General features: G+C 36.4%; 1 protein-coding gene across 1 annotated transcript in view; it reads right to left on the reverse strand.

The window, feature by feature from the left end:
- Window positions 1-19,582: 19,582 nt before the first annotated feature.
- TMEM47 (transmembrane protein 47) overlaps window positions 19,583-26,239 on the reverse strand; it is a 30,397-nt gene continuing 23,740 nt past the window's right edge. Inside the window, exon 3 of the mRNA XM_041741268.1 lies at window positions 19,583-22,971. Within this exon, the coding sequence (XP_041597202.1) occupies window positions 22,793-22,971 (179 nt within the window). The 3' untranslated portion in view covers window positions 19,583-22,792. The remainder of the gene's footprint in view (window positions 22,972-26,239) is intronic.

Consider the following 26,239-nt stretch of genomic DNA (forward strand, 5'->3'; position numbering starts at 1 on the left):
GGCCTTGATTCATTGTAAAATATTTCATTGTCAGACTGAGTTTTAGGCTAAAATAGGATACTTGTAATTCATGGTTCTTGCCTACATTTTAAGCAACAGAAAATAAGTGAATATGTTTTAGTTCATATATTGTGGCCCAATTTGGAAGTTCTCCGTACTGCTAGGGAATTATTATTCAATTTCATTGCAGAGCATGAGATCCTGATGAAAAATAGAAGGTAGATTATTTCTCTTAAGTGTGAGAAATAGGAAAAATATGACCTGTGCTTAAGCTATCATCAATGCAGAGAGAATTTTGCAATGTGAACCTAACCTTCATAAGTCAGGAAAATTATAATCATTGGTAAATCATTAAAAAGTCAGACTATTGTGAGATGATCAGAATAAAGAAAGATGGGAAAGAAACAAAATCCTAAAGAAAATAAAAGCACACTCTTTGTCATCCATGTAACAGAATATTAAGATTACTATTAAAGCCATAAGAAGGATTCCAGTACAAGATGGAGACATAGGAGGCTCCTGAATTCACCTCCTCTAATAAACACATAGAACCTACAGCTACACATAGAGCCCTTCTCTCTAAAAGAAATCCGGAAACTGGCTGAGCAACTCCTACACATCACAGGATCGGCTATTTTCTTCACTTCTTTTGTCACATCTATGTCCCTCTCACACTCAGATTCTCGGGAGCCCAATGACGGATTCAATCCCAGGACCCTGAGATCACAACCTAAGCTGAAGGCAGACACTTAAATGACTGAGCCACCCAGGCGCCCCATCACACCCAGATTCTTGAAATGCCTACCTTAAGGGGTCCTTTGCTCTCTTCTGCCTTCCGGTTCTTCTATGTCCACTATTTTACACTGTTTTATTTGAACGCTCTCCTAGCACAATTATCTATCCTTTCATTCTTTCAGCATTTAAGGTTTTTGTTTGTTTTACCTTCACCCATTATCTTCTCTCCAATCCAGAAATAACCTACTATTTTCCTGCAGGCCAAGTCTATCTTGAGACTTGATCCACATAATGCTTTAATATGGATAGACTGTAATACTACTAAGCAATTCAAAGTAACAAACTATCAATAAATGTAACAATATAGATGAATCTCAAAAACATTATATAGCACAAAAAGAACTAAACCTAAATTGGCTGTGTCATTCCACTTATATTAAGTCTTGAAAAGGCCAATCTAAGTTATGGTGATAGAAATAAAAAATTTTCTTACCTGTTAGGTGGGTGATTGGCTGGAACTTAGTATAAGGGAATTTTTGGGTAATGGAAACATTCTATAACTTGTTTGGTGTAAAAGTTACATGAGTATATATAACTTGTTTGGGGTAAAAGTTACATGAGTATATATATTTATCAAAATTTACTATAGTACATATTTAAAATCTCTGTAATTAATTTTATGTAAATTATATCTAAAAATGTGGAGGAGTGAAGACTCTAAGTTAAAAACACTAACAAAATTTGGGGCACCAGGCTGTCTTAGGAGGGCATGTAACTTTCCATCTTAGGGTCTGGCATGTGACTTTTGTTCTCAGGGTCACGATGTTAAGCCCCACAATGGGTGTAGAGCCTATTTAAAAAAAAAAAAAAAAAGGAGTCTTAAGAGCTCTATCAAACAACTACAGAGTGTGGACCTTATTTGGATTCTGAATCAAACTACCAAAATGAAAAGAATAAAATTTAAAGAGGAAACAAAAATTATAAATTAATGTTTTAAATGGCTCTCAACATTGTCAACTTAGAAATCTGTTTCTGGGGGTTCCTGGGTGGCTCAGTCAGTTAAGCGTCTGCCTTTGGCTCAGGTAATGATCTCAGGGTCCTGGGATTGAGCCCCCCCATTGGGCTACCTGCTCAGTAGAGAGTCTGCTTCTCCCTCTGCCTCTCTTTCTGCTCTTCCCCCTGCTTGTGCTCAGCTCACTCTCTGTCTCTGTCTCTAAAATAAATGAATAAAATCTTTAAAAAAAAGAAATCTGTTTCTGACTTCTTATAGAAAATGGAAACATTGAACCCACATTTTCAAATAAGCCTAGCAGTTGGGCTTAGGATCAATAAATTCTTACAGTCTCAGTTGCACAGAGACCCCGCCATTCTCCAATGTGTCTTGCATACAAACAGTTTCATTTATTTCTGTTATTTCTACAAGCACATAGGTACTTGAATTCATGACTCTGGTCATATCCCTTTTATCCATTTAGGACTTTTTGTTTGTTTGGTACTTTGGTTCAAATTCTGGTTCTTACTCTTGATGTGACTATTTTCATTGTATTAGGGCAAACTGGAGTATTTTAAGATTGCACATATGTTTCAACAGCATACACACAGCTTCACTGAAATGACAGACCCAAAAGTTTACCCGATACGATAGAGAGTAGACCTAAGCAGAGGCAGTCATTGCCATTGACCTAGAGATCCTGGAACTAAGCACCTTATATAAGGGTACAAGTATATAATAAAATAATAAAAAAATACAGAATGCCTCTACATAATGAAGACAGCTACCTTATTAATGATTAATCTTTCCCATTTTTTTTCCTGAGGTTAAATTTATTAAGATTTCAAATCCTAAAATCTCTATTGTTGAAATCTCTGAGTTGATCTCATTCCATGGTGATCTTTTTTTCCAAAGAGCTTGTAATTAAGAGCATGTAAGTGATTTTATTAATGAGATTTCCTGCTACTTTAAAGTTATTCCATTTTCAAGACTGTCTGAACATTTTACAAGTCACAAAAATATTTTTAAAGATTTTTTAATGGAAAAGTGGCTGAAATAGGTTGGATCAAAATAAGCTGCTCCTTCCATCAGAGACTAGGCATGAGATATTTCCATTTGGATGGAGGAAGTTTTTGGATTATATTCACCTGATGAGTGAGATGTGAAAATCAGATTTCTAGCTTAGCTAGGGAATTTTATTTAGGAGACCATATTCCTCTCATTTCTATTCAGTAGCACATACAGTGAAAACAGAAACACTGCAATTAAGTAATCATCCAGTTTCCTCATAAAAACACATTATGTTTTAGATGACATCAAGAGGACATGATAAGCAATCCATAAGACTTAGAAATATAACATATCAGCAGAATGTTTTGAAACCCATTGTCAACAATATTTACTAGGCATGGCAAAAGAGGGTGGATGATAAGAAAAGCCATCATGGTTGAAAAGGTCTGTTAGCAAACACCTGTAGATTGCAATTTGAAATTAAATTTTCTTGTCATTAAAGAGAAATGAATTTCAAGTAAGCATGTCATTTGCTTCCCTGTAAACATCTCCACTGATTCACTCATCTGGGTTGCTAGTCAACAGGGAGGGTCTCAGTGGTGTTGTTCATTGTAGCATCTACAGGGCAGAATAGAACAATTTGCATTACTAAATTAGGGAGAAAATACAAATTAAATTAAGATGAATTCCTGCTTTTCACACTTGTAGTAAACAGAGAGAGGTCTGCTTTGAAATATGACATTTGGGTTTGGCCAACTATTCTAAGCCCAAAGGGAGGTAGGTGACTAACAATGATGCACTTTTCTTAGACACACTTGGAAGGTTCAGATAAATTTAAACTTTGATTCACGTTGGGGAAATGAAGTAGGGTAAGGAGGGAAAAGAGAGAACAGGGTGACATTGCAATCAGTCGTGCAGTGGTGTTTACAAATGTTGGCCTGGATTTAGAGCTTTCGGGAACAGAGTTAAATTATACCAGGCCAGTGCCCTGAATGGTTTTGTGCAATGAGGCAGTTGTCAAGTTCCAGAATGATGCTTCCAAAGCTTTCATGGCCTTTCCCACCAAACTAGGTCAGTGGTGTTTAGATATTAAATTTGTGTCTTCATGGATATTAAACCTCCTAAAATAATACTTGATTTCTCTACATGACATAGTCAAGGGAGTAATAAATTTGAGAATCTGAATTGTCCAAATCATTGTCTGACTTTTCTGCATTTAATAGAATATAGTCAGATACATTTTTAAAACTTTATCTCTAATGCAATTAAATTAAAGGTAGCGATTTGAAACCCCCAATAATGAGCATCTACTACACTTTATGCATTATATTAATTATCTAATATAATCCTCACTATGTCTCTATGAGATAAGGTTTTCCCTATTATAATTCTTATTCTGCAAATGAGGAATCTGAGACTAATTTGTTCACAGTCACTATGCTAGTAAGTAGATGATTTGGGATTTAAATTATGATTTGTCCTACTTCAAAGTATTTTAAAACATGTGTTGTGACACATTGCTGCTGGGATACTGATCAACCATTTAAAAAAAAACTTCTTAAAAATTACAGTAGAACAAGGCAGAGTAGAAAATATTGGACAGCAACATAGGTAGCACGGTTCATGAAACTTCTTTCAGATGTGTGTGTATATGTGTGCAGCATGTGTATAATGATCTGAAATAAAAATGCATTTCCTGCTGTATCACAGTAAAAAATAAGTTTAAAAAATACTGCAGTCTACATTCTCAAATCAAAATAATCTGTGGTAATTATAATATGCAAAAAAAGAAACCCCCTAAAATAAAGTACCATAACTGGAAGATTTGATTGGTAACTTCCTCAGCTTTAGAGGCTGTGTGGGCTGTTTTTCATTTTCTCCTTTACTAGATTTATAACCATCTATCTCTCAGATGACTCTCTGGATTCTGCAGTTCAGAGCTTGACCAACTACTGTGTGGCGCACTTCAGTGTACATAAGATCTCATTTGATGCCAAGTAACACTGTGAGTTAGAGCTTGTACAAATATTAGAGAGAGAACATAGAACTTAAATATCTTTCCCAGAGTCACCCAACTAGTACAAGAAAGGAATAGGAATCAACTAGAAACCCTGTGATATCATGTCCCCTTCTCCTCACACTTCCTTTAAATGGCATATGGCAGGTATTCCATATACACACCTTTTCAAGCCCAGTGCAGAAAACAGGATGCTAAAGTGTGAGTCTCTAGTGCTGATAAGAAGCTGTGACTTTCCACACTAGTAATAAATATATGTCCTTCTTGATCTGACAATGTCAACAAAATAAATCAGTGCAATCATTTAATTTAAAAAGCATTAAGTAAGAGAATTCTGGAGTCTCAAAATTACCAGTTTTTCAGAGAATGAAGAATCCTTTGATGATCCTGACCCTAGTGAGAGTAGAAAGGGGGGAATGAAATCAGATTTATTGTAAATAAGATACTGACAGACAAGGAAACTTAACTCAGCAGCAATACATGATAATGAAGAGTTTTAATAGCTTATTGCTCTTTACAAATATTCTCTCTTGAGCTATATGAAACATGATTTATAAATGTAAGAATAATTGTATTTGGATGTTCATTTAATTGACTCATCCATATCCACACATAGGGAAATCAATTGTATTGTAACTATATGTCTATTTACCAATATAAAGCAATTTGTTGAATAGAGGCCATGTGAAAGACAATACACAAAGTATCTCTAGAAACATTATGATGCATAGTTTAATGCTAAATATGAAATAGTCACATATGTAAAAATAATCCAAATGTATATTTATAAATAATGTATCTAACAGGGTAAAATATAAATAGATATATAAACAGGAAATAAATATGAAAAAACACCATAGACAGCAAGTTTAGGAAAATATAAGAGAGATGAGCATGAAATAATGTACTTAGCTATAACTCTCAAGTTCTCAAGTGCTTTTTGAGATGGCTTTCCTAAGAGTACTAATATAGTATTTAGCTACTACCAGCTTCATTTCTATTTCTAGGAGCTAGTAACCAGGAGATGGAATGCTACAGGGTTAGTGTTGGCAAAAGACCAGATGTTTCAGATGTCTGTACTCACTGGCAGGGCACGAGTTTGATGAGGATAAAGCATTGGGAAATTAGCTGCTTCTCTAGGAAAACACCAAACGGTGACTATGCCGGTGCTGTGGGAGAGTCTGGAGGGCCCAGGGGCCCCGGAATGGGAGGCCACCAAGGTTTCAGTGGAGGCTGAGGCAGCGGCATCCCAGACCTGGTCCTGGCTGTGGTCGGGGGCAGGGCTCGTGGAGACAAGGCCAAGGACATGGAGTGGATCCCTGTCACCATGCTGGGCCACCTGGTCAAGGATATGAAGATAAAGTCCCCAGAGGAGATCTGTCTCTTCTCTCTGCCCCTTAAGTACTCTGAGATCATTGACTTTTTCCTGGAGGCATCCCTCAAGGATGAGGTTTTGAAAGTTATACCTATGCAAAAGCAAACCCATGCTGGCCAGTGAACCAGGTTCAAGACATTTGTTGCCATGGGAGATTACAATGGACACATTGGTCTGGGTGTTAAGTGCTCCAAGGAGGTAGCCACTGCCATCCTGGGGCCAGCATTCTAGCGTCCCTCTCCATCTTCCCTGTGCCACAAGGCTACTGGAGGAACAAGATCAGCAATCTCTGCACCATTCCATGCAAGGTGACTGGCCCCTGTGGCTCTGTGCTGGTGCACTTCATCCCTGCCCCCAGAAGCACTGCCCAAGAAGCTAACTGATGATGTATCAACACCTGCTATATCTGAACCCGGGGCTGCACTGCCACTAGGCAACTTCACCAAGGCCACTTCTGATGTCATTTCCAAGACCTATGGCTATCTCACCTATGACATCTGGAAAGACTGTGTTCACCAAATCTCTCCATTGGGAATTCATGGACCATCTTGTAAAGACCCACACCAGAATCTCTGGGCAGAGAACCCAGGCTTCAGATGTGGCCACCACATAGTTTTATATAAGAAAAATAAAGTGAAGTAAAAGCCTGTTAGAAAAAAAAGAGTTGGAAAATTATGACTGTGTTATATATAAAATCATGTCATAGTTACAATCATTTATCTATCACCAAGCATCTCATCATGCAGCTGTAATATAAGAGAAGACAACTGGATTTAGTGTCCGAAGACTACGTTGGAATAAAAGGCTAAAATTGATGAGCTGGCTAACCTTGAAAATTAATTAGGCTTCAGTTTCTTCCACTGAAAATTGTAGATGGTAATTCTTTTTTACAGGAAGTTGTAATGGTAATTTGAGGTTGAATCATATAAAATTGCTGCTATTTGATCATTTTTATCTACAAAAATTATCATTTCACTTGGATTAACCTAATAGTAAGAGCTACACATTTGTTGAATCTTCTGCCTTATAGGCACTTTACTATGTTCCACATGTTGTAGTAGATTACAATGATGGCTTCAATTTTTTTACCCCTCCTCCTGGATTTGTACCCTTTGCAATAATACATTTTTTAGCATCCTCCCATCACTACTGGGCTGACCTACCCTGTCCCTTGAGTCTGGACTCAACAACTTGACTTATTTTGGTCAATGGAATGTTAGCATGGGTGAGCGGGTGCAGAGGTTTGAAGTGAACTTTAGCAATGGAGCTTGTCCTCTTTTGCTAAGAGAATATATCCAGGATAGCCTGCTAGAGAATAAGACACATCTAGAGAGAGTTATGGACATCCAGTCATTCCAGCCTGGGCCATCCTAGATCAACTGACATCCAGCCAACTCCTAGACCTGTTCAGGAGACCAAGTATGATTAGTATAGCCAACCCCTAGCCAACCTCCAGCTATAAACTTTTAGTTGTGAACCTTAGAGGATTTATATCAGTACACATATTATTGTGGCAATAACTAACAGATATAAATGATTTTCTCATTTCACACACACAACAAATCTATAGGCACTATTATCATCCTCCCTGGATGAAAGAGGATACTGTGACCCCAGAAAAGTTCAGTGAACTGCCCTGGGTCATATTAACAGACAGTAAATGACAGAGGAAAGGTTTGAAATTAGGGAGGCTGGCTTCAGAGGCCATATTCTAACCAGTATACTGAATGGCTTTGTTCTTGTGAAGATGAAATGAGATTATTTTTTTTGAAAGTGCTTTGTCAATGTTAAAGCACACTAAAAATATAAGTCATTATTATGAAGCTGCAACTCCTTTTCAAAGATGCTGTAAAATTCCAACTAAGTTTTTTCTTTGTCTCATAAAAAAAGAAACCCCAGGCAAGCACTAGATGATTTAAAATGCACTGTTCTTTGATATGCCAGTTACATAGGGAAAACTGATAAATGGTGAAATTTAGCATGCCACCTTCCTTCCGAATCAGTGATAGACCGCTGCTATTTGCTCGGCAACTACCAAGTAAACAGAAAAATAAAGCCATGGTTTTCTTGGCAAGTGTCATTAAAAATAGATTAAGTTTACAGTAAATGTAATCTGTAGCATAGATCATACAGGCAAAAAACCTGAAGGGGAAATGAAGGCATTAATAAGATATTTCTTAATTTTATGAAGCGTTACACACATCAGACTACTGAACCAAAATAACCTAGGGAAATAGCAATGAAACAAGCATTTATTCCTCAGCTTTGAGGAGGCATGCAAATACAAATGGTGCAAAACAAGAAGCTGATTATGCCTGGAAATTGGAATAAACATAAAAAAGAAAAGTCTGGAGATGCTAATAGGCATTAAGTTTATGAGGTGTGACTTTATTTACATGGAATATTCTCTATGGGAATGAATTTTTTAAAATTCCATTCGATTTTTCATTTTTATATATATTAAACACTCCCCAAATTTATCATTTTCTTCAAAAAAATAAAACTAGAATGCTAAACTGGGTGAAATGAATAACGGAGAGAACTGAAGAGAAATAGGACTCTCTGTAGAAGGGTGTTCCTAAGCTAAGCAAGGCATGACCAGAAGAAGGACTTCTTGATTTGGGAGGTTTTTATCCATAGGAGTTCCCCCTACTTTTTTTTAAATAAAACACAGAATTGACACTTTCAAAAAGAGAGAAAGAGAGAGGGAAAAAAGTGAACTCAGAAGAAAAGGGAAGAAAAACTAAAAAGGAACCTTAAAAAAAATTAGAACAGGAAAAGAGTTCTCCAGAAAGCATAACTAAGACTTAAATGATTTATATAAAAAACTATTGTTTCATCCATGTTTAATCCATGTCTCCAAAAGATCCTAGCCTTGATTTCACTGTTGCCTATTTTAATCATTCATTTCTCCTCTGACAATTGTCTCTGTCCTCTGAAATAGGAAAGAGGGAGGAGTTTTGCTCTTGAGTATCTTTTTCTAGTACTCAGCTTTGAACACAAACTAGTTCATCGTCCCTTCATTCACTTATTCATTAACAAACATCTACTGAGAGAAATGAGAACTTCTAATTAGGGGCTGAGCCGTATACAAGCTCTGCTATGAGAAAACTGACCATGCTTAATGCAGATTTGGATAGCACTTTTTTCCCCCCTGACTGCTACAGCTCCATAACCTCCCACCATCTTTTTCTTTTGAGATTCTGTGACCCTTAGTCTCTTCATATTGTACTTGATCAGATGTAGCTTTATGTAGTTCTTGCTGAATTTTACCTTATTGTCATTGCTTCATTGTCCTAGCCTGTCAATAGTTTTTGATCTTGACAGTTTCATCCTACAATGCTATATACAAATTTTTATGCATTCTTAAAAGTCATTGAAAAAATTTTCCACAGGCCAAATGACTAAAAAAACAGACAAAAAAAAAAAAAACCCGCCTAAAAACTGGCATGCTAATACATGGGAAATGGGCATACAAATTTATTCTACTGCTTTGGAAAGCTGTTTGGAAATACTAAGTTGAACATGTGAATTCCCCCCAAGAAACCATCAATTATATTCCAAATTATAAATACACAACAGAACTATGTGTACGGTTTTCAAGGGATCTATACAAGAATAATCATATCGATATTTATAATAGTCCAAATGGAGAGCAAACTATATGTCCAGCCACAGTAGAATGGATAAATATATTGTGGCATCTTCAGGACACTTGGGTGGCTCAGTCAGTTAAGCGGATCTGCCTTCCACTCGGGTCATGATCCCAAGGTCCTGGGCTCAAGCCTAGTATTGGGCTCCCTGGTCAACGGGGAGTCTGCTTCTCCCTCTCCCTCTTACCTTCCTCCCTGCTTTTGCGCTAGCTCTCTCTCTCTCTGTCATAAATAAATAAATAAAATCTTTAAATAAAAAGATATTGTAAAAAATTGTGGCATCTTCATAAAATGGAATACTATAGAGCAGTGCGATGGACAAGCTACAACTCACATGCAACAATATGGATAAATCTCAAGGACATAATATTGAACAAACTAAGACAGAAACAAAACAACTATTGCATAAGTCCATTTTCCTGAGTTCAAAAAACCAGACTAAATAAAACTGTAATGTATAAGGATGAATAGTTAAACGTCCAAGCTATTTTTTTGAAAAAGGAAACAAGGAAATTATTATCTCTAGGGTGGGGGAAATGGGAGGACAGGGATGAGAGAAGCTCAACATTTCAGCTTTTTGATCTTCGTTATGGTTATATGGATATTCCCTCTGTGAAAAATTACTAAGTTCTGCATACACATTTGTATACTTTTGTGTGTGTTTTATTTCACAGTAAAAAGGATTTAAAGACAAACAATATTAATTAGAACATCATGTATGGAAGCACCTCTACATGATTATCTTCCAGTTTATTTAAATTCCGTTAGCCTAAGCTGCCATTAAGCATCTTGCTGTTTTTAAATGGTTGCTTTTAGAGAGCAAATCTTTCAACTGAACTACTTTAAAGTCTTACCTAATGTGTTCACATTATTATTTTGTGAATAAGTGACATATTAGCCTAGGACTGCTAGGCTAGAAACCTCACAGAAGATCAATAGATAAGTCTCCTAAAATGAAAGACACTGAAAAATAATAACTAAGATAAGATATATGACAACTCTTCCTAAATCTCAGGTGTTTTAATCACAACTAAGAGCTAATTCTGAGGTGAATGTCTTTTAATCGCATACAAATAAGTAATAACCATATTTCATTAATCCTAAAACATGTTTTCTCACACCTATGAAATCAGAATGCATCTTATAATCAATGGCACCCTCAATCATTGTCAGCCTAGATCAAAGCTAAGGTCTTTCAGAGAGAATTTTCATTTGCTTTTGCCAGCCAACTTCAGGCACTACCCATCTGAGACCATTTTAAATTAAATTCTCTGCTTGAGGTTTCTTGGACCACATTGGAAGTGTCATTTCAGGCCTCAAACCTGTATGACTACTGACTGGCTGTTCAAATTCACCACTCAAGGTCGAGGTTGAAATATTAAGTCTCCCTTGCTGCTCCTCTCTCTGGCCACTCTACTGAGTCACATAGTTTTATGCTGAAGCTATAGGCTTTGGTGTAACCCAGTTATAGTGAGAGGACTCCTGTTAGGCCACTTCTCCATGGAATCTTGGTTTTTACTTTTTTCTTTTTTTTTAAGATTTTATTTATTCATTCATGAGAGACACAGAGAGAGAGGGAGAGACATAGGCAGAGGGACTTCCTGTGGTGAGCCCAATGCAGAACTCAATCCCAGGACCCTGGGATCAAGACCTGAGCCAAAGGCTGAACACTCAATCACTGAGCCACCCAGGTGTCCCCGATTTTTCCTACCTTATTGGTACACAAAGTCTTAAAATCTGTGGTGTCTTAGATTATACAAGATATAGGTCACAGGTATAGACTGGCTTTTTTTTCCTTTTTTTTTTTTTAAAAAAATACTTAACCTACAATTGGACAGGAAAACCCAGATTGATTCTTCCATTTATCATTTTGTTGGCTGGTGTACTAATTTTGGTCAAAATCTGCTATATACTCTCGATTGTTAAAGTATCAGGTTGTAACAAAATTAGTGGACTTAGAGAACTGCAAGTATTCCACAATATAGGGCAGAATTACTGCTTCTGTGTGCAATGCTTTGTGTTCCCTACTTGAATTAGAAGACCTGTGAAGTGTCAGATTATACCTTTAGTAATGTCCTGTGACCTTGTCCAACATTGGGCCCACATTAAAAACACAATAAAACTCAGTGAATATTTGGAGGACTGAAAAACAAACATGTGGTTTGCAAGAAACAAAGAAAACTTCTGTAAATAGGGTTGTCTGTGTGTGTGGGCACCCGAATGCAAAGGAAAGGTCAACACCTGGGCACAAAGTCCCAGAGCGCTTCTTGGTTGGTCTTCATTATGAAAATATTTTGGCCTTGGCAGGATTAGATATTATGGAAGAGTGCTTGGGAGGGGATTGGGAATCCTATCTACAATGCTTGCTCCAACAGATTCAATTCACAGCCTTAGCAGGTAATAAAAGAAGCCTCTGGACCATGTAAGGGATTGCCCAGGCATAGCTAGGTGTACTGGCCATTTTATGTATTAATGCCAATCTCAAATAAATCACTTTTCTGGTCTTCTGTGGGAGGAAAGGATATTTCTGTCAGTGAGTGAATGGAGGATTACTGACTTGCTGACCTTTCCTGACTGTGATAAAAGATGACTTCTTTCCTTTCAGCAATACTTTAAAAATGGAAATTGCTCTTTTAAATGTAGGATGTGAGAATGAAGGAGGGAGCCCACTATTATTCCATAAATAGATGGTGGCAGAGGGCACCCCTTGGGAAAGGGAGAAATTCTCATTAGGGCTATTTTTCGGAGAGTTGTCAGTATGCATGTGTTTGCATTTAAAGATTGGATAAAGGAGGAAGCAAGTCCCTGACCTGATGTATTTTTAAGACTCTATTCTTATTCCTGAAGCATTTAAATATAGTGTGTAAAATACAGCACTCCTAAATGCCTTGTGCTATGTTTCTTATGTGGATTTTTATGCCATTTTCCTAATGAAGGAGTCAGAAATGCAAAATTATTTTGCCTTGCATTATTAGATCCAAATAAGAATGGAAAATAACAAGGCATGCATTTTCCTTTGACCCAGGAAATGGGACAGTTGCTAGTATTTCAAAAAACAAATGCCTTTTGCTGCTCAGGCCACAGGAAAAAAGAATGTGCTAAAGGATTGGACTTTTTGTTAAATGTGTTCAAGGATCTTTTGAAGGCCTGAGAAATTTAAACAAATAAGAAAAATGATGATGCAGACTATTAAGTGATGTCAAATACTGAAAGAACTAAAATGGGCCAGAGAAAGTTCCACCATATCCCTGAAGTCTTCTATCACTTACGACCTAAGGGATACTTTTCTCAGCAGTACCTTTTGTCAGAACCACTCCTTTGTTTCATGCTGTGTGTGCATGTGGCTTCTCTGGACAATTTGACAATATTGTTCACAGAAAGAAGGGATCATGTATTATATCACTGGTGATGAATCAGTTTGTCTTAAGGGCATGAGGCCATCTGCTGTCATCCAGAGTCACAGAAAAATGTCCATCAAAGCTGAAATTCACATCAAACAATAGAACTTTATTTTGAAATTAAATAGAAAAAAAAACACCAAAAAACTTCTTCAAGTGGATGACTTAGCCCCTGGATGAAAGCTGTGGAGATGACGGATAATTTGACTGCCTGTAATAGTTTGCACCAAGAACTAAAAAATTCATCCTAGTAGGTCTTGTGAAGACCTAAATATTTTTGGTCTCATTGCAAGAAAGATCAATCCTCCTCTTGAAGTTGTTATTATATATATCATAGTGCATCTAATATTGAAATACATATTTTATCAGTGGATTTTCATGAACAAGTAATGTTCTTTTTAAAAATATTTTGTTTATTTATTTGAGAGAGAATAAGCAGGGCAGAGGGAGAGGGAGAAGCAGACTCCCTGCTGAGCTGGGAATCTGATGTGGGGCTCGATCCAAGGCCCCCTGAGATCATGATCTGAGCTGAAGGCAGATGCTTAACCGACTGAGCCACCCAGGCACTCTAGTAACATTCTTTTCTTAAAACACACACACACACACACACACACACACACACACACACACACACGTGTTTAGGAGGACACAATAGCAAGAATGGGGGAGGTTGTACTTCCCATTCCTTGTTTAATCCTTGGTTGAGTTAGGAAAACAAGTTCTGGGGAGATTAAGCTTTTGGCCTTGGGTTTAGTTGTCTTTGTTTGTATATCAATACTTTTTCATGTGTTGGAGCCGCTGTGTAGCCAAAGGATGATCTTTTGAATAACTGTAACCATTTGGTTGACCTGCGAAGGCAGCCATGCAGATCAGATCTCCAGAGAAATTGAATGAGTAGACTCTTTTACCACATGCAGTTAATGGGTTTGTTCCAACATGCTTGATTATACTTGAGCTTGATTTACCTGAGTCCAAAGCAGCACTAGAGTGAACATAATGGAAACTTTGGTTGATAATATTGTGTATGTGAAGGGCGCCTGGGTGGCTCAGTTGGATAAGTGTCTGCTTTGGCTCAGATCATAATCTCTGGGTCTTGGAAGTCTTGGGATGGAGCCCTACTTCGGGCTCCCCACTCAGCAGAGAGTTTGCTTCTCTCTCTCTCTCTCTCTGTCTCTGTGTCTGTCTGTCTGTCTCTCTCTCTCTCCCTCTGCCCTTCCACCCTGCTTGTTCTCTCTCTCTCAAGTAGATAAACAAAATCTTCTTTAAAAAATATTGTGTATGTGATATATTGCTCTGATATCCTCAAAATAAGCCATAAATTCAAAGAATAAGTGAAATCAGCAAGACTGGCACTCTTAGAGAACACATATGTATGGTGTTCTCTGGAGTTGTGCACAATACAACAGCTCTTATGGGCTAATGTAGATTGCCAGCGCATTCTAGATGTAAGATGGGGGAGAAATGACTGTGAGTGGCTTCAGAGATTCCTGGGCAGCTTTTGTGCCATCTGATAATTACTGATCTCTCACCTTTAGAATATGACTTGTATCCTAGAAAAAATATACTCAGAGAAGGGAGAGTTTACATTAAAATATTTTTGCTGAGCTACATTGTACTGTGAATGAGGCATTGTAATATGAATGAGACAAGTGGGACAAATTTTGACAGGGAAGTGGAATGTTGGGCAACTTGGGTTGGGATGGGAAGTGTGTCAAGAAATTTTCATGTACTTCCCAATTCTTTTTTTGGACATTTAGCACAACCTGAATATTGAACTCTCAAATGAAGAGTGCTTTGTCTAACAAAAGGTTCCCTTGGTTCCAACTAAAACTGGTTTAATCAAAACAGGAAATTATTGGAAGGACATGGGAGTATTTCATGGAACACAAGCAGCTTGACCTTATACTAGGAACTGGTACTCTTTCACACTCTCTGGGTCTTACATGATCTTTCTTAACTGCTTCTCTCTGCATATCTATTTCATTCCTGTATTCTCTGCAGTTTTTCTTTGCATCCCTGCACACACCCCCAAAACCCCATGGTTTATGCATTTTATTACTAGCTACATGCAGAGACCAATTCCAAATTAATGGGCAAGAGAAACAGAGAGGCTAGCTTAAGGCAGGAACCATCTCTGCTGTAATTACCTCTGACCAGGGGTGCAGGGTCATGTGGTGCAAATATGGCTGCCTGCCAAGTCCTCTACTGTTTTCAGAAAAATCATGGTGGGTGGAGCATAGACTCCAAAGCTAATTAATTACACCAGCCTGTCAAGTTTCTACTCTTATACCTACACAGTCTTATACCACATAGTTATGGCTAGATGGTAAAACTTGGAAGGTCCAACTGTCTGATTTCCTTTTCAGGAGATATTTTTCAGTAGATATTTTTCCCCAATCCTTACTCTGACTGTAATTTTGTATTTCCATTAAATTGGAAATCTAAAAATGCTCCAGTTCCAAAATAGATAATATGCAAACCATTCTAAGCATATAAATGCATGAAATTTGTATATATTTATACTAATAAATCAAAAGCAGCCTTAGTTTCAGAAAATAGCATGTTACATGTGTCTTCCCTGTCCAAACAGTGCAGAAGTCAAAGAAACCTAACCGAAGCCAAACAGTGCTTTTGGTTTGAACAGGCAGGAGTAGCCTTAGTTCTTGCTTCAACTTCTAGAGCATTTCTATTTCAAAATGCTATCCAGTCATTGGCACGGGGAGGTTGGATTCTGGTGTATAGGATCATACTGGAACTTGCTAAAGTTCAATTGCCTGGCTAAATATAAAAGTTTATTTACTTTTGATACAGATAGGGAAAAATAATTTTATACATGCCTGAAGAAATGGGAGAGAGTAACTCAAAGTAATCCTTGTCTTGAAAATTGGCTAGAAAGATGTGCTGAATATTGAGGCTTTCACAGAAATATCCCAAGAATAGATTTTTACAAAATTCTGCTTCATTAAGCAGCATTTAAAAATATGAAGGACTTCAGAAAGTATAGCTGGAAATTTTATACGAAACATTATACCCCCATAAGGTTTTCTATATTATGTCAAATTTATGCCAACTTTTTTCCAAGAGTGAACAGCACTCAGAGGTTGGAGATGAATGAAAAATATAATTTTCATTATCATAAATGTTAAATGTTTTATTATTTTGGGGATCAAAATTTGCCACCCCAAAATGTGTCTTTTGGCATGTGTATTACTTTAGAATGATTTTTAAAAATTTTTATTTATTTATTCATGAAAGACAGAGAGAGAGAGGCAAGAGACACAGGCAGAGGGAGAAGCAGGCTCCATGCAGGGAGCCCAATGTGGGACTTGATCCCAGGCTTTCAGGATCAGGCCCTGGACGGAAGGCAGACACCTAACCACAGAGCCACCCAGGCATCCCAGGATGATTGTTTTTAAGAAACAGAAGACTCAGGGGTTTTTCTTTTTTGCCTCCTCCATAACTACCTGAAAGTATTTAGATACAGGATCTACTCCAGGAGAGAGCTATCACCATAGATAACTATAGTATAATATGAACTAGGCATGGTAGACAGAGAGGAACCTAGCAAGTGCTGTTTGATTCAGGTCCTCTCTGTGTCCCATTGTTTCTGGATGGATCAGCAAATATTTGTTTACCAAATATTGACTTTTTCAAACCCATACCCCCTTCTCCTTAGCTACCAATGTCATATAAGCCTCAATTGCCTGACTGCCTATGGGCCTCATAATCTTACAGAGTCCCCATATGATGTAATTAAATTGGATTTTCTCCTGTTTATCTGTCTCATGTTAATTTAATTCTTAAGACTAGAAAAAAAAAAAAAGCTTGAATGGTAGAGGAAAATGTTTCCTTCCTAACAATTACAATTTCTGATTTTGCTTCTTTCAGACACATCACTATGCAAATAATTAGCACAACCATAACAGCTAGATAATGTTTAAGAAGAATCACCAAAATGTTAATAATTGGAAAATTGTTCTTGTTGTAAGGAGTTGCCACGGAGCAATGATAGGGCCACTAAGGACGACTAACTCTCCAAAAACACTTTGATAGAGAAGTTGGTGTGGGAGAGGTTCCCAAGCATGAGAGCATATGTCTTTTCAGCTAACACATGGCATCAAAGACCAGCAAGGTAGTGTTTCTCCTGCATGTATCCCTGAACAATTTAATCCCTCAGTCATAATGATCTCAAGTCTGTTCAGACTTAAAACAATTTCTTTGAACTCTTCCTGTGAACCAAATTTTTATTTTTAAAAATAGCCTTTTATTTCTTATTTTACCTTCATAATGATAAATCAAAATCACCCAAGGAGGGTCTTCGGTACCATCATCACATATACGTCATGTGTAATTATATATAATTAGTATATATATGTTTATTAGTATATAGATGTTTAGATACTGTTTTCTTCATTAATTCTTGTCACATGCAAAAATGGAAGTATTCAAGGTTTTTCTGGTTTGACGACATGATTTTCCAGTACTTGTTCCAAGTTTCTTTTATAATCATTATTCCTATGAAGTCATTCAACTTGGAAATAATTGCTTGCCAAAACTGAGTTTCTCTGGTGAACCACTCAACACAGCTTTAGTTTTATAAAGAACACCATTCTTTGTGTGCTGTTAATCTTGGCTTAGAAACACCACATATTATTCTTCCCACTTGAACAGTTCAGCTCCTGTTCTCTTAGTTATACTTTGGAACCATTAGACTTACTGCTGGAATATAAATGTATGAGTCACTCAGCTGGTGACTCTTTGAAAACAGATTTTCCAAGTATAGATATATGGACTCTTTGCTCATAGCAACATGTGGTTGTTAAAAATCTGAGGACTTCCCGAACAGTCTGAAGATCTGCCTCATATAAGAAAAATTGTTTGCATTTTAGTAGATGGCGTTTTGTTAGTCTGATTTTAACTTTGGCATTAAGAAGCTATGATACCACGTTCCAGTAGTTGACATAGAAGTTAAGTTATTCAAATAAATTAGTGCTTCCTGTGCAAATACTAAGCACATAATTGTAATTTTTTTTTTGCTCTTTTAATCCCATTTAGTCCCATTTAAAGTAGTGCTTCTGAAAGCTATTAACAGAAGGTCATGAGAATTTGATAAATCAGAAATTCAGGTATTTGGTGGATTATTCTACAGAATAGGAAATAATTTCACTACCAATTTATTTTCTAACCCAAATGATTTGAAAACCTTCAAAATGGGACACTGTGTTGATATAGGATGGACCTGACTTAATAAAAGAAACAGCTACCAGGGTATATGGCCCTTATGGCAAAGCAAATTGAAAATGCCTTTCTGTTTCATGTTCACAATGAAATCTCTGAAGGCAAAGGATTTTCCCTTGTCAAATCAGAATGAAGTTATGTCTCCATGTCTTCCAAATTCTGAGAAAGTGGGTCATGGATAATTACCAGGCAGGACATGTTTGTAAAAGTGTTTTGCTCATGAGAATTCTGTATACAAATGCAAGTACTTTATACTGAAAATGTAATACATCAAATGAATGATGCTACTCCATCAAATTAGAATAAGGCTGTTGAAAGGGAAATCCCCCAAAATGATAGAATTTATAGCTGTCAAATATACATACTTTTGGAAGTTTCATATTAAATATAGCATAGGATTGTAGATGATTTACAGTATCTTTTGGCAGAAAAAAAATTGTGAAGCTTTCAACATTTAAGAGTTCATATGAGACATGAAAGGATATTCTAACAAAAATATGTGCTTCGTGTTCAAACTGATTTTGTCAACCCAAGAAAGTTTATTCAATTATGTGTGGTTCTATTTATACCTTCAAGAAAAATTTCTGGCAATCATAGAAGTGGATTTTATTGCTTTATTTAAATTTCTTTCTAAGTACACTCACCATCTATAGACACAAAGGTGATGAGAAATTTTGACTTTTAATTTTATGGATTTCTTCACACGCACATGTGCATGTGTACTGAAAATGTAGACTGCTTCTCTAAGAATTAGAAATAATGCAGGAAGGGCAATTTTAACATACCTTGCAAAGGCCGTAAACTAAACAAAACCCAAAATAGAGTATCAACCTTTTGCCACTCCTGTTTCTAATTGTGTCATTAGAGTAGAAAACCAATAGCCTACATTGTATCTCCCTCCTGTGCATTTCAAAACAAAGTTTAGACATTTAACATTCTTTCTTTTATTGCTTATATAACTCAACTGCAGGGGACAGAAAGAATCTTGGGAAAGAATATGAAACAAAACTAGTATTAAAAAGTTTTACATAAAATGAGCATGTCACAGTAGGTTCTGTTTACTAAGTGATATATATATCATAAAGGAGAATGGGAATTGAAGACATGTAATTTAGGAATCTGTTAATGGGTCTACACAGTAGAGAAGACACAAGTCAAACCACATCAGTGAAACCACTTTTATTTTTATTTTATCCACATAGATAACTTCATGTCAGCTACAAAAATCATGAAATGAAGAACTGATTGTGAAACTGCAAACTCAAAACCACTGGAGTGAGAAACAGGTTCCCCCCAGAGGACTGTTAAAAAAAAAAATAACCAGAATACCATGGATTCATATTTAAGTAGTAAACATGTCATATATTTAAAAATAATAAATATAGAACAGCAGTAGAGAAACCATAGCATAAACAGCATGATGTATAATTTTATTTCTTAAGACAGATGAAATTTCTAGGCACAGTTTTAGGCATTAAAGAGGACACAGAGGCATAGGTTAGTGTGCGCTGCTCTGTACAAAAATACAGTCTGAATAAATTACATTGCTAGCCATACAATTAGACATCACTTACCAGTCAGTTCATTGCATGTTTAATAATATACAGGTACATGCTAATCCATATATATCATTTATATTTCAAACACATAGGTCTCTCTATATTTGTCTTTAAAATTTACATGTTGAACTTACAAAAAGCTAAATAGTTGTGCAAGAAATCCAAATAACTAGCCCTGCTGAGTATTTTATGCTCTATGTGTGTACATGTATATATCTAAGATAAACAATGGATTTATAGTTAACAGTTTTGCTTGTAAGAAAACATCAAACAAACCTAAAGTGGCAAAGACATAATGTAGGTGAAAATTCACGTGTTTATTCTGATAGACGATACCGTATTTCGGATGAGCAACAACTTTCATGTTGTACTGAGCTCCTTAGTCATGAAATACTTTCAAATATTAGTGATGGTAGAAATATAACATAGGGCTCTTCACTGGGGAGGGGGAAAACGTTATAGAAGAAATCTACTTTTCAGTGTACTGCAAATATGTTTGCCTTAGCCTATAACATATTGTCATTTTCCAGCCTGTCATATTGACAGAGAATGAAAAGTTGAAAAGACTCGAGATGTGGTACTGGTCTAACAGCACACTGCATCCTCTACTAGGACTAAGAAAAGTGCCTCATTGATGTCAGCACCAAAGTACTGTTCTTCCATTATTCAGGAATAAAGAGACTCTCTCACAATAGAGAGTGGTTAGTAGCCGAAATCCCTATCCAACAAATATCGTATTTCTCATGCTGCTCTGACAATACGCAATTAACTGCAAGACAGTCTGGCCCAGATTTTACTATTTCTCAAGAAAATTGCTTCAAAAGATTCTATAATACTAATATTTTTTCTGGAAAACTTCCACCCATAGTTTCTTATGATTCTAGAGAGAATCATATACTTTCATAAAGGTTTCTCTCTAGGATGCATTTAATTACTTTTGTCTGTCATTGCTAAAATAAGATTCAGCCTGGTTCTTCATATTTACTTTGTGATCCTACAGAAAAGTCACAAGATAGGAGGGTTTTTTTTTTCCTAAGCATTTGAATAATAAAATAGACTTTTTTTTCTGTTGTTCTGGCAAACAGTTCATAAGACATGCTGAAAGCAGAACTCTGTTCTGGGAGGTAAACCAAATTATTAAATACTATTGATGTAGTCCTGCTCTTAACGGATTTTGCAATACAATAGAACATAAGTACGTTTTAAATGATTTTTCCAATGCTTCTTTCCGCAAAAGGGCCAAAACCAGGAATACTGTTTTAGTGTCTTTGTTAACAAAAATAATTATTTATAACTTTTATATTAGAACTGTATATTTGATATAAAAATATGTTTACAACTATCCAAATTTGTATAGTAAACAGGATTAACACAAGTTTGCAGTCTGAGATTAGTGGCAAACTTATTCCCTATCATTGATATTTCCTTCCATTTGAACAGCCAACAAATGATTCCTGTAACATAAATCCATCATAATTGTGTGCACAAATCAGTTAGCCCATTAGTTCACTTCAGAGGACCAGGTGATCACCAATGAATTCTACTCCTCTACTGAGACATTAAGACATTTCTATAAATCTATCACTATTCTTTTATTTTTTTAATAAAGACATTTAAGGTACTTGAAAAAAAGCAGCCTTCTATTTTACTGAATTTTTAACAAAATGATCATTCTAATTGCTACTCTTCTTTGAACTATAGTGCTTACAGAAGAATCATGAATTTTCAGGTTAACACCATTGCAATTTTTCTTCTTTACAATTCTATTAAAACTTTCCAGTGAAACAGTAGAGAACAGAGAGCAAAAGCTTTAAAATATATGTACTTTTGTACAGTAAGTAAGTGTGAATACCAATCTAAGCCTCTTAACGTGTACAAGGTTAGTGTTCAAATCACTTCACTAGAGCAAATGTTACTTTTATGTGTAATAGGCAAATGCATGTATAGGGCTACAGAATAGTTTACTACCATGTATACTAATGGTTCACCTTCTATAAAAATATTTAAGCTTGTTACATACGCACAATTATTTGCGGTAATGTTTGGTAAATGATTTAAAGGGTACTTAGGACAAAAGCAACTCATGCATAGTTCTTTCTAGTTGCCCCAGGGAAAGTAGAGACTCTCAATTGTCCTCATTCTAGATATGGCTGAGGCATAATTTCTAACCACATAATGAAAAGCACATGTCTCCAAGTCTTGACTCCTTTCCCAGGGAGATGCTGACTGCCAAAGCATTGCCTCCCATTCAAAAAGACTATTCTTGAAGGTAGAATATATATACCTTTAACCCATTACACTCAGAACTCCCATTAGGTGCTGAAGGGCAGTTCACCTTTCACAAGCTCACTCAAGCAAATAACCAATGGCCAATTAGTCATTGAGTGGGATAAGCAGGTGATAAGGACTCTATAGCAGTGGAATCCTTGTCAGAGCAAAGGAACTTCTAAATGTTTCTTATGCCAGCTACTCCCCTGCAGGCAATAGGAGATTCAGGCATTTCTCATTCCAACTAGTTTCTCACAATGGTTGCTGTCATACAGACCCTTTCACTTGTCAAGAAAAATGACATGAACACATTGGAAGTTTGCAGCATTTGCCTATGTCTAATCAGCTCTCTTAATTTGTGCAGGTCCCTAAAATGGATGTAAAAGCTGGTTATGATATTGACAGCCAAAAGGCAAAAGATATTAAATCAACTGAGCAAACTGCTTGATACTCCACAAGTGTTTTAGAAAACAGTGAGTTAGAAAAGATACAGACGTAATCCTTTTGTTGGATGGTTGGTTGTTTTTAAAATCTGAGACTGTTGGTTCTAGTAGTAGTCTTCGTAGTTCTTAGGGTTCAGGCAATAAAGGATGGCACCCCCAAACGAAAATATAGTTGCACCCCAGGCCAGGCCATAACCCCAGTTGAACTCATGGTAAATTTTCAAGCTCACAGTTTCAATGAACTTGATTGGGTAAAGGACCAGGCTGCAAACCTGTAAAACAACTGAAAGAAAAGTAAGTAGAAATTAGAAACATATTATTTGCAGGAAATAAAATGATACAACATACAAATATATATGAGAATTACTTTTTAATCAAACATAACAGCCAAAAAATTTGAAGCACTGCTTATTCTAGGCGGTATACCTTAAAACATTAATAATTTTTTAACAGTTTCACAACAGAGTAAGAATTAGTCTACTAATAACTAGTAACTCACTATAACAGTATTCGATGAAATAATTAGTACAATATAATAATAATTTACATGAGCATACAATTACAGACATGCATATGTAACCATCACTATTATGCAAGTAGCACTATAAGCTAAACTGTTCCACTGTACCTGTAAATAATTCCCCGAGAACAGTGGCCCCAAACACCCCAAACCCTTGCTATTTATGCTCTTGAGGAAGTGAGGAATTCAAATTCATTTGTACTGATGAAACTGGTCAAGCTGTGATTTAAGACAGGCTTTTCTTCCCACTGCTTCTCAAAACCACATAACTTAGCTGACTATTCCAGCAATTCCTACCATGATATCTTCGCTTAAATTCTTCTGATCAAAAACAGTTTTCATTCCTTTCCTCTCATCCTTAAGAAGGGGCTCAAAAGTCATCTTTGTCAAGAAGCCACATCCAACTCTACTTTAGTAATAGATATAACAGATGATGTTGATATATTTGTTCTTCACCTACTTTCAAAAATGAATTAAATCAATGAAGGCATGGGAGATAATGGTACTGAAAACATAAGCTAATGATGACTCCAACAATTGAGCACAAAACTCAGCTCTTCATTGTTAGCTAAATCTTAGTTCTTCAGTCAGTTGTCAGGGCTAACAGGAAACTGTGATGAGTCATGCCTAATGAAATAAAACAAGCCAATTAATAAGGAAAGGGTTTTTTTTTTTTTTTTAGTATCTAAAATTAAAATGGTATTTATCCTGTGGATATTTCTATATAGAAGACACTAGATTACACGAGATGATGTCTTCCATCCAAAATCGTAACTTCATATTGCATCAACTATTATATAATTTCTACTTTATTTAAATCAACTTAACTAGAATTTATGGGATGGATCTGCCTCATTCTCTACTATATGACAGCTTCTACCCTCAAGAAACAATCTTTAAAAATCTGGGGTACTATGTAATATGGGACAGGGACTGGCAAACTACCAAATCTGGTCTGTTTGTTTTTGAAAAAAAGTTTTATTGGAACACGGCCAGGCTCATTTATTTATGTACTGTCTGCACTACAATAGCAAAGCTGAGTAGCTGCAATGGAAAAACCATGTGGCTCATAAAGCCAGAAGTGCTTACTATCTGGCCCTTTATATAAAAAATTTGGCCAACCCCTGGTACATAAATGTTTAGTCAAAATGATTATCATTTAACTTCTCTTTAAAATACTGTGAATTCCAAAAGTACAATAAAAAATGTAACAATTAAAGAGACAAGAATAAAATCTGATATAGTAAAAAAGATAACAGTTTATTACATTTTTAAAAAAGATTAGTAGGATGGATAGTGTGTTTAATTAAACTAGAGTTTTGTGCTTTAAAGTCTATGCTCATGTATTCTCAGTACCTATAAAAGATCCTTATTACCAATATGATTAATGTTCCTAGAAAGTCTACGTTAATGGTCCTCTCTCTAGCATAAAACTGATGAACTCCAGAAAATTCATGAGGGTGTGATTCTGCAAAATCATTATTTTCTATAAGGTTCTGACTAAGTGTCAGGTGACCTTTCTGGAGCCAGATAGAAGAATTTGAAATACCTCTGCTGTGCAGTTCAACACTGCTCCAGGCCAGCACTGGCCTACCACAGTTCCATGCTATAGAGAGTGGATGAATAGGTCCATATGAAAGGAGAATCTCTTGGCATCTAAAATCGACATCACACCTTGTTTGTAGTTTAAAAATCTCAGAAAAGGTTTTAAGTCATTGTTAGGATTAATACCTCATTATATAACCCACACTTCCTCTACTTACAGCCAGTAAATGCTAAATGTGTATCAATTTTTAAAAAAATTCAGCTGGCTCTGTGACTTTGTGAGGGGAAGGGTGCTTTCATGCATTAAATGTCTTAAAACTTACAAGAAGTCAATTACTATCAACCATGAACTACAGAAAAAATTGCAAAGTTAGTATGTATGTTTAAAAAACAACAGCATTTCTCCTCAGGTTTTTATACTTGAAGCATGACTGATCCTGCTGGTATATGACTGAAATATAAATGTGAATTAGGAATAGTAATTCATTTACTCCTTCAAATTCAAATTCATTCATTCAATAAATGTTTGATACAGTTTAAGATACTGGTAATAAAAGTTGCCACTCTCCTGAGAAGGCAGGCCATTAGTGAACAAATGCAGATTGTGGCAGGAACTGCAAAGAAACATGAAAACACAAGAACCTAAGATAGAGGGATGTAGGCTACTCTTTCAGATCAAAAGCTGAGGAGGAGGAGTCATTTGAGCACAGACCTGAACAAAGTGAAGGATGCAGGTCAGTATAGTGGGGAGAGAGCCGTCTGGGTGAAGGGCACAGGCAGTGCAAAACTCTCAATTCAGGAGCATGCTGGTTGTGGCAGGACTTCAGGAAGGCAGCACAGAGAACAAGGCAAGAAGCAGCATGAGATGAGGTGGCTTGAGATGAGACAGCAAAAAGAACCAGGGGGCCCATCCAGGGATGGCCCTGTGAGCCACGGGCGGGGCTCTGCATTTTATTCCAGGGGTGATGAACAGCTGTTAAAGGAGCTTGAGCAGAGAAGTAGTAACTGATCCGAATTCTATTCTAGAAGGATTATATGGGTTCTCTTGTGAAACAGCCAGTCCCTAGGGTGAGTTGTTTACCTAGACTGCTTTTAATATTCATTTCAATGTGTTTTATTTAGTAAATATTTGGCCTCCATGGTATAATACAATGACATAATTTCCCTCTAGTGGAAAAGTGGAAATACAACTCCATTAGGCTCCACTGGCATATTCTCCTGAGCAGCTTTCTTAGAGATAAAGCTTTATTGTGTTGTAGCCAGATGAAAATTACCCTAAAACGCTTTATGCCTCTGAATTATTTTACTCTCTTTAGAATCACTGAGAGAAATGCACGTAATAGCAAAACTGAGAAAAAAAGATATATAAGCCTGCATTTATAAATAACTTTTTCTATTTAATAAAAATACACAGAAGCAGGTAAAAATGCCTCCTTGCCTTGTTTAGATGCTGTGAAGGGAAAAAAACAAACAAACCTGAAGAGTC

The sequence above is a fragment of the Vulpes lagopus genome, chromosome X, assembly GCF_018345385.1.
Source record: "Vulpes lagopus strain Blue_001 chromosome X, ASM1834538v1, whole genome shotgun sequence".
Lineage (NCBI taxonomy): Eukaryota > Metazoa > Chordata > Mammalia > Carnivora > Canidae > Vulpes > Vulpes lagopus.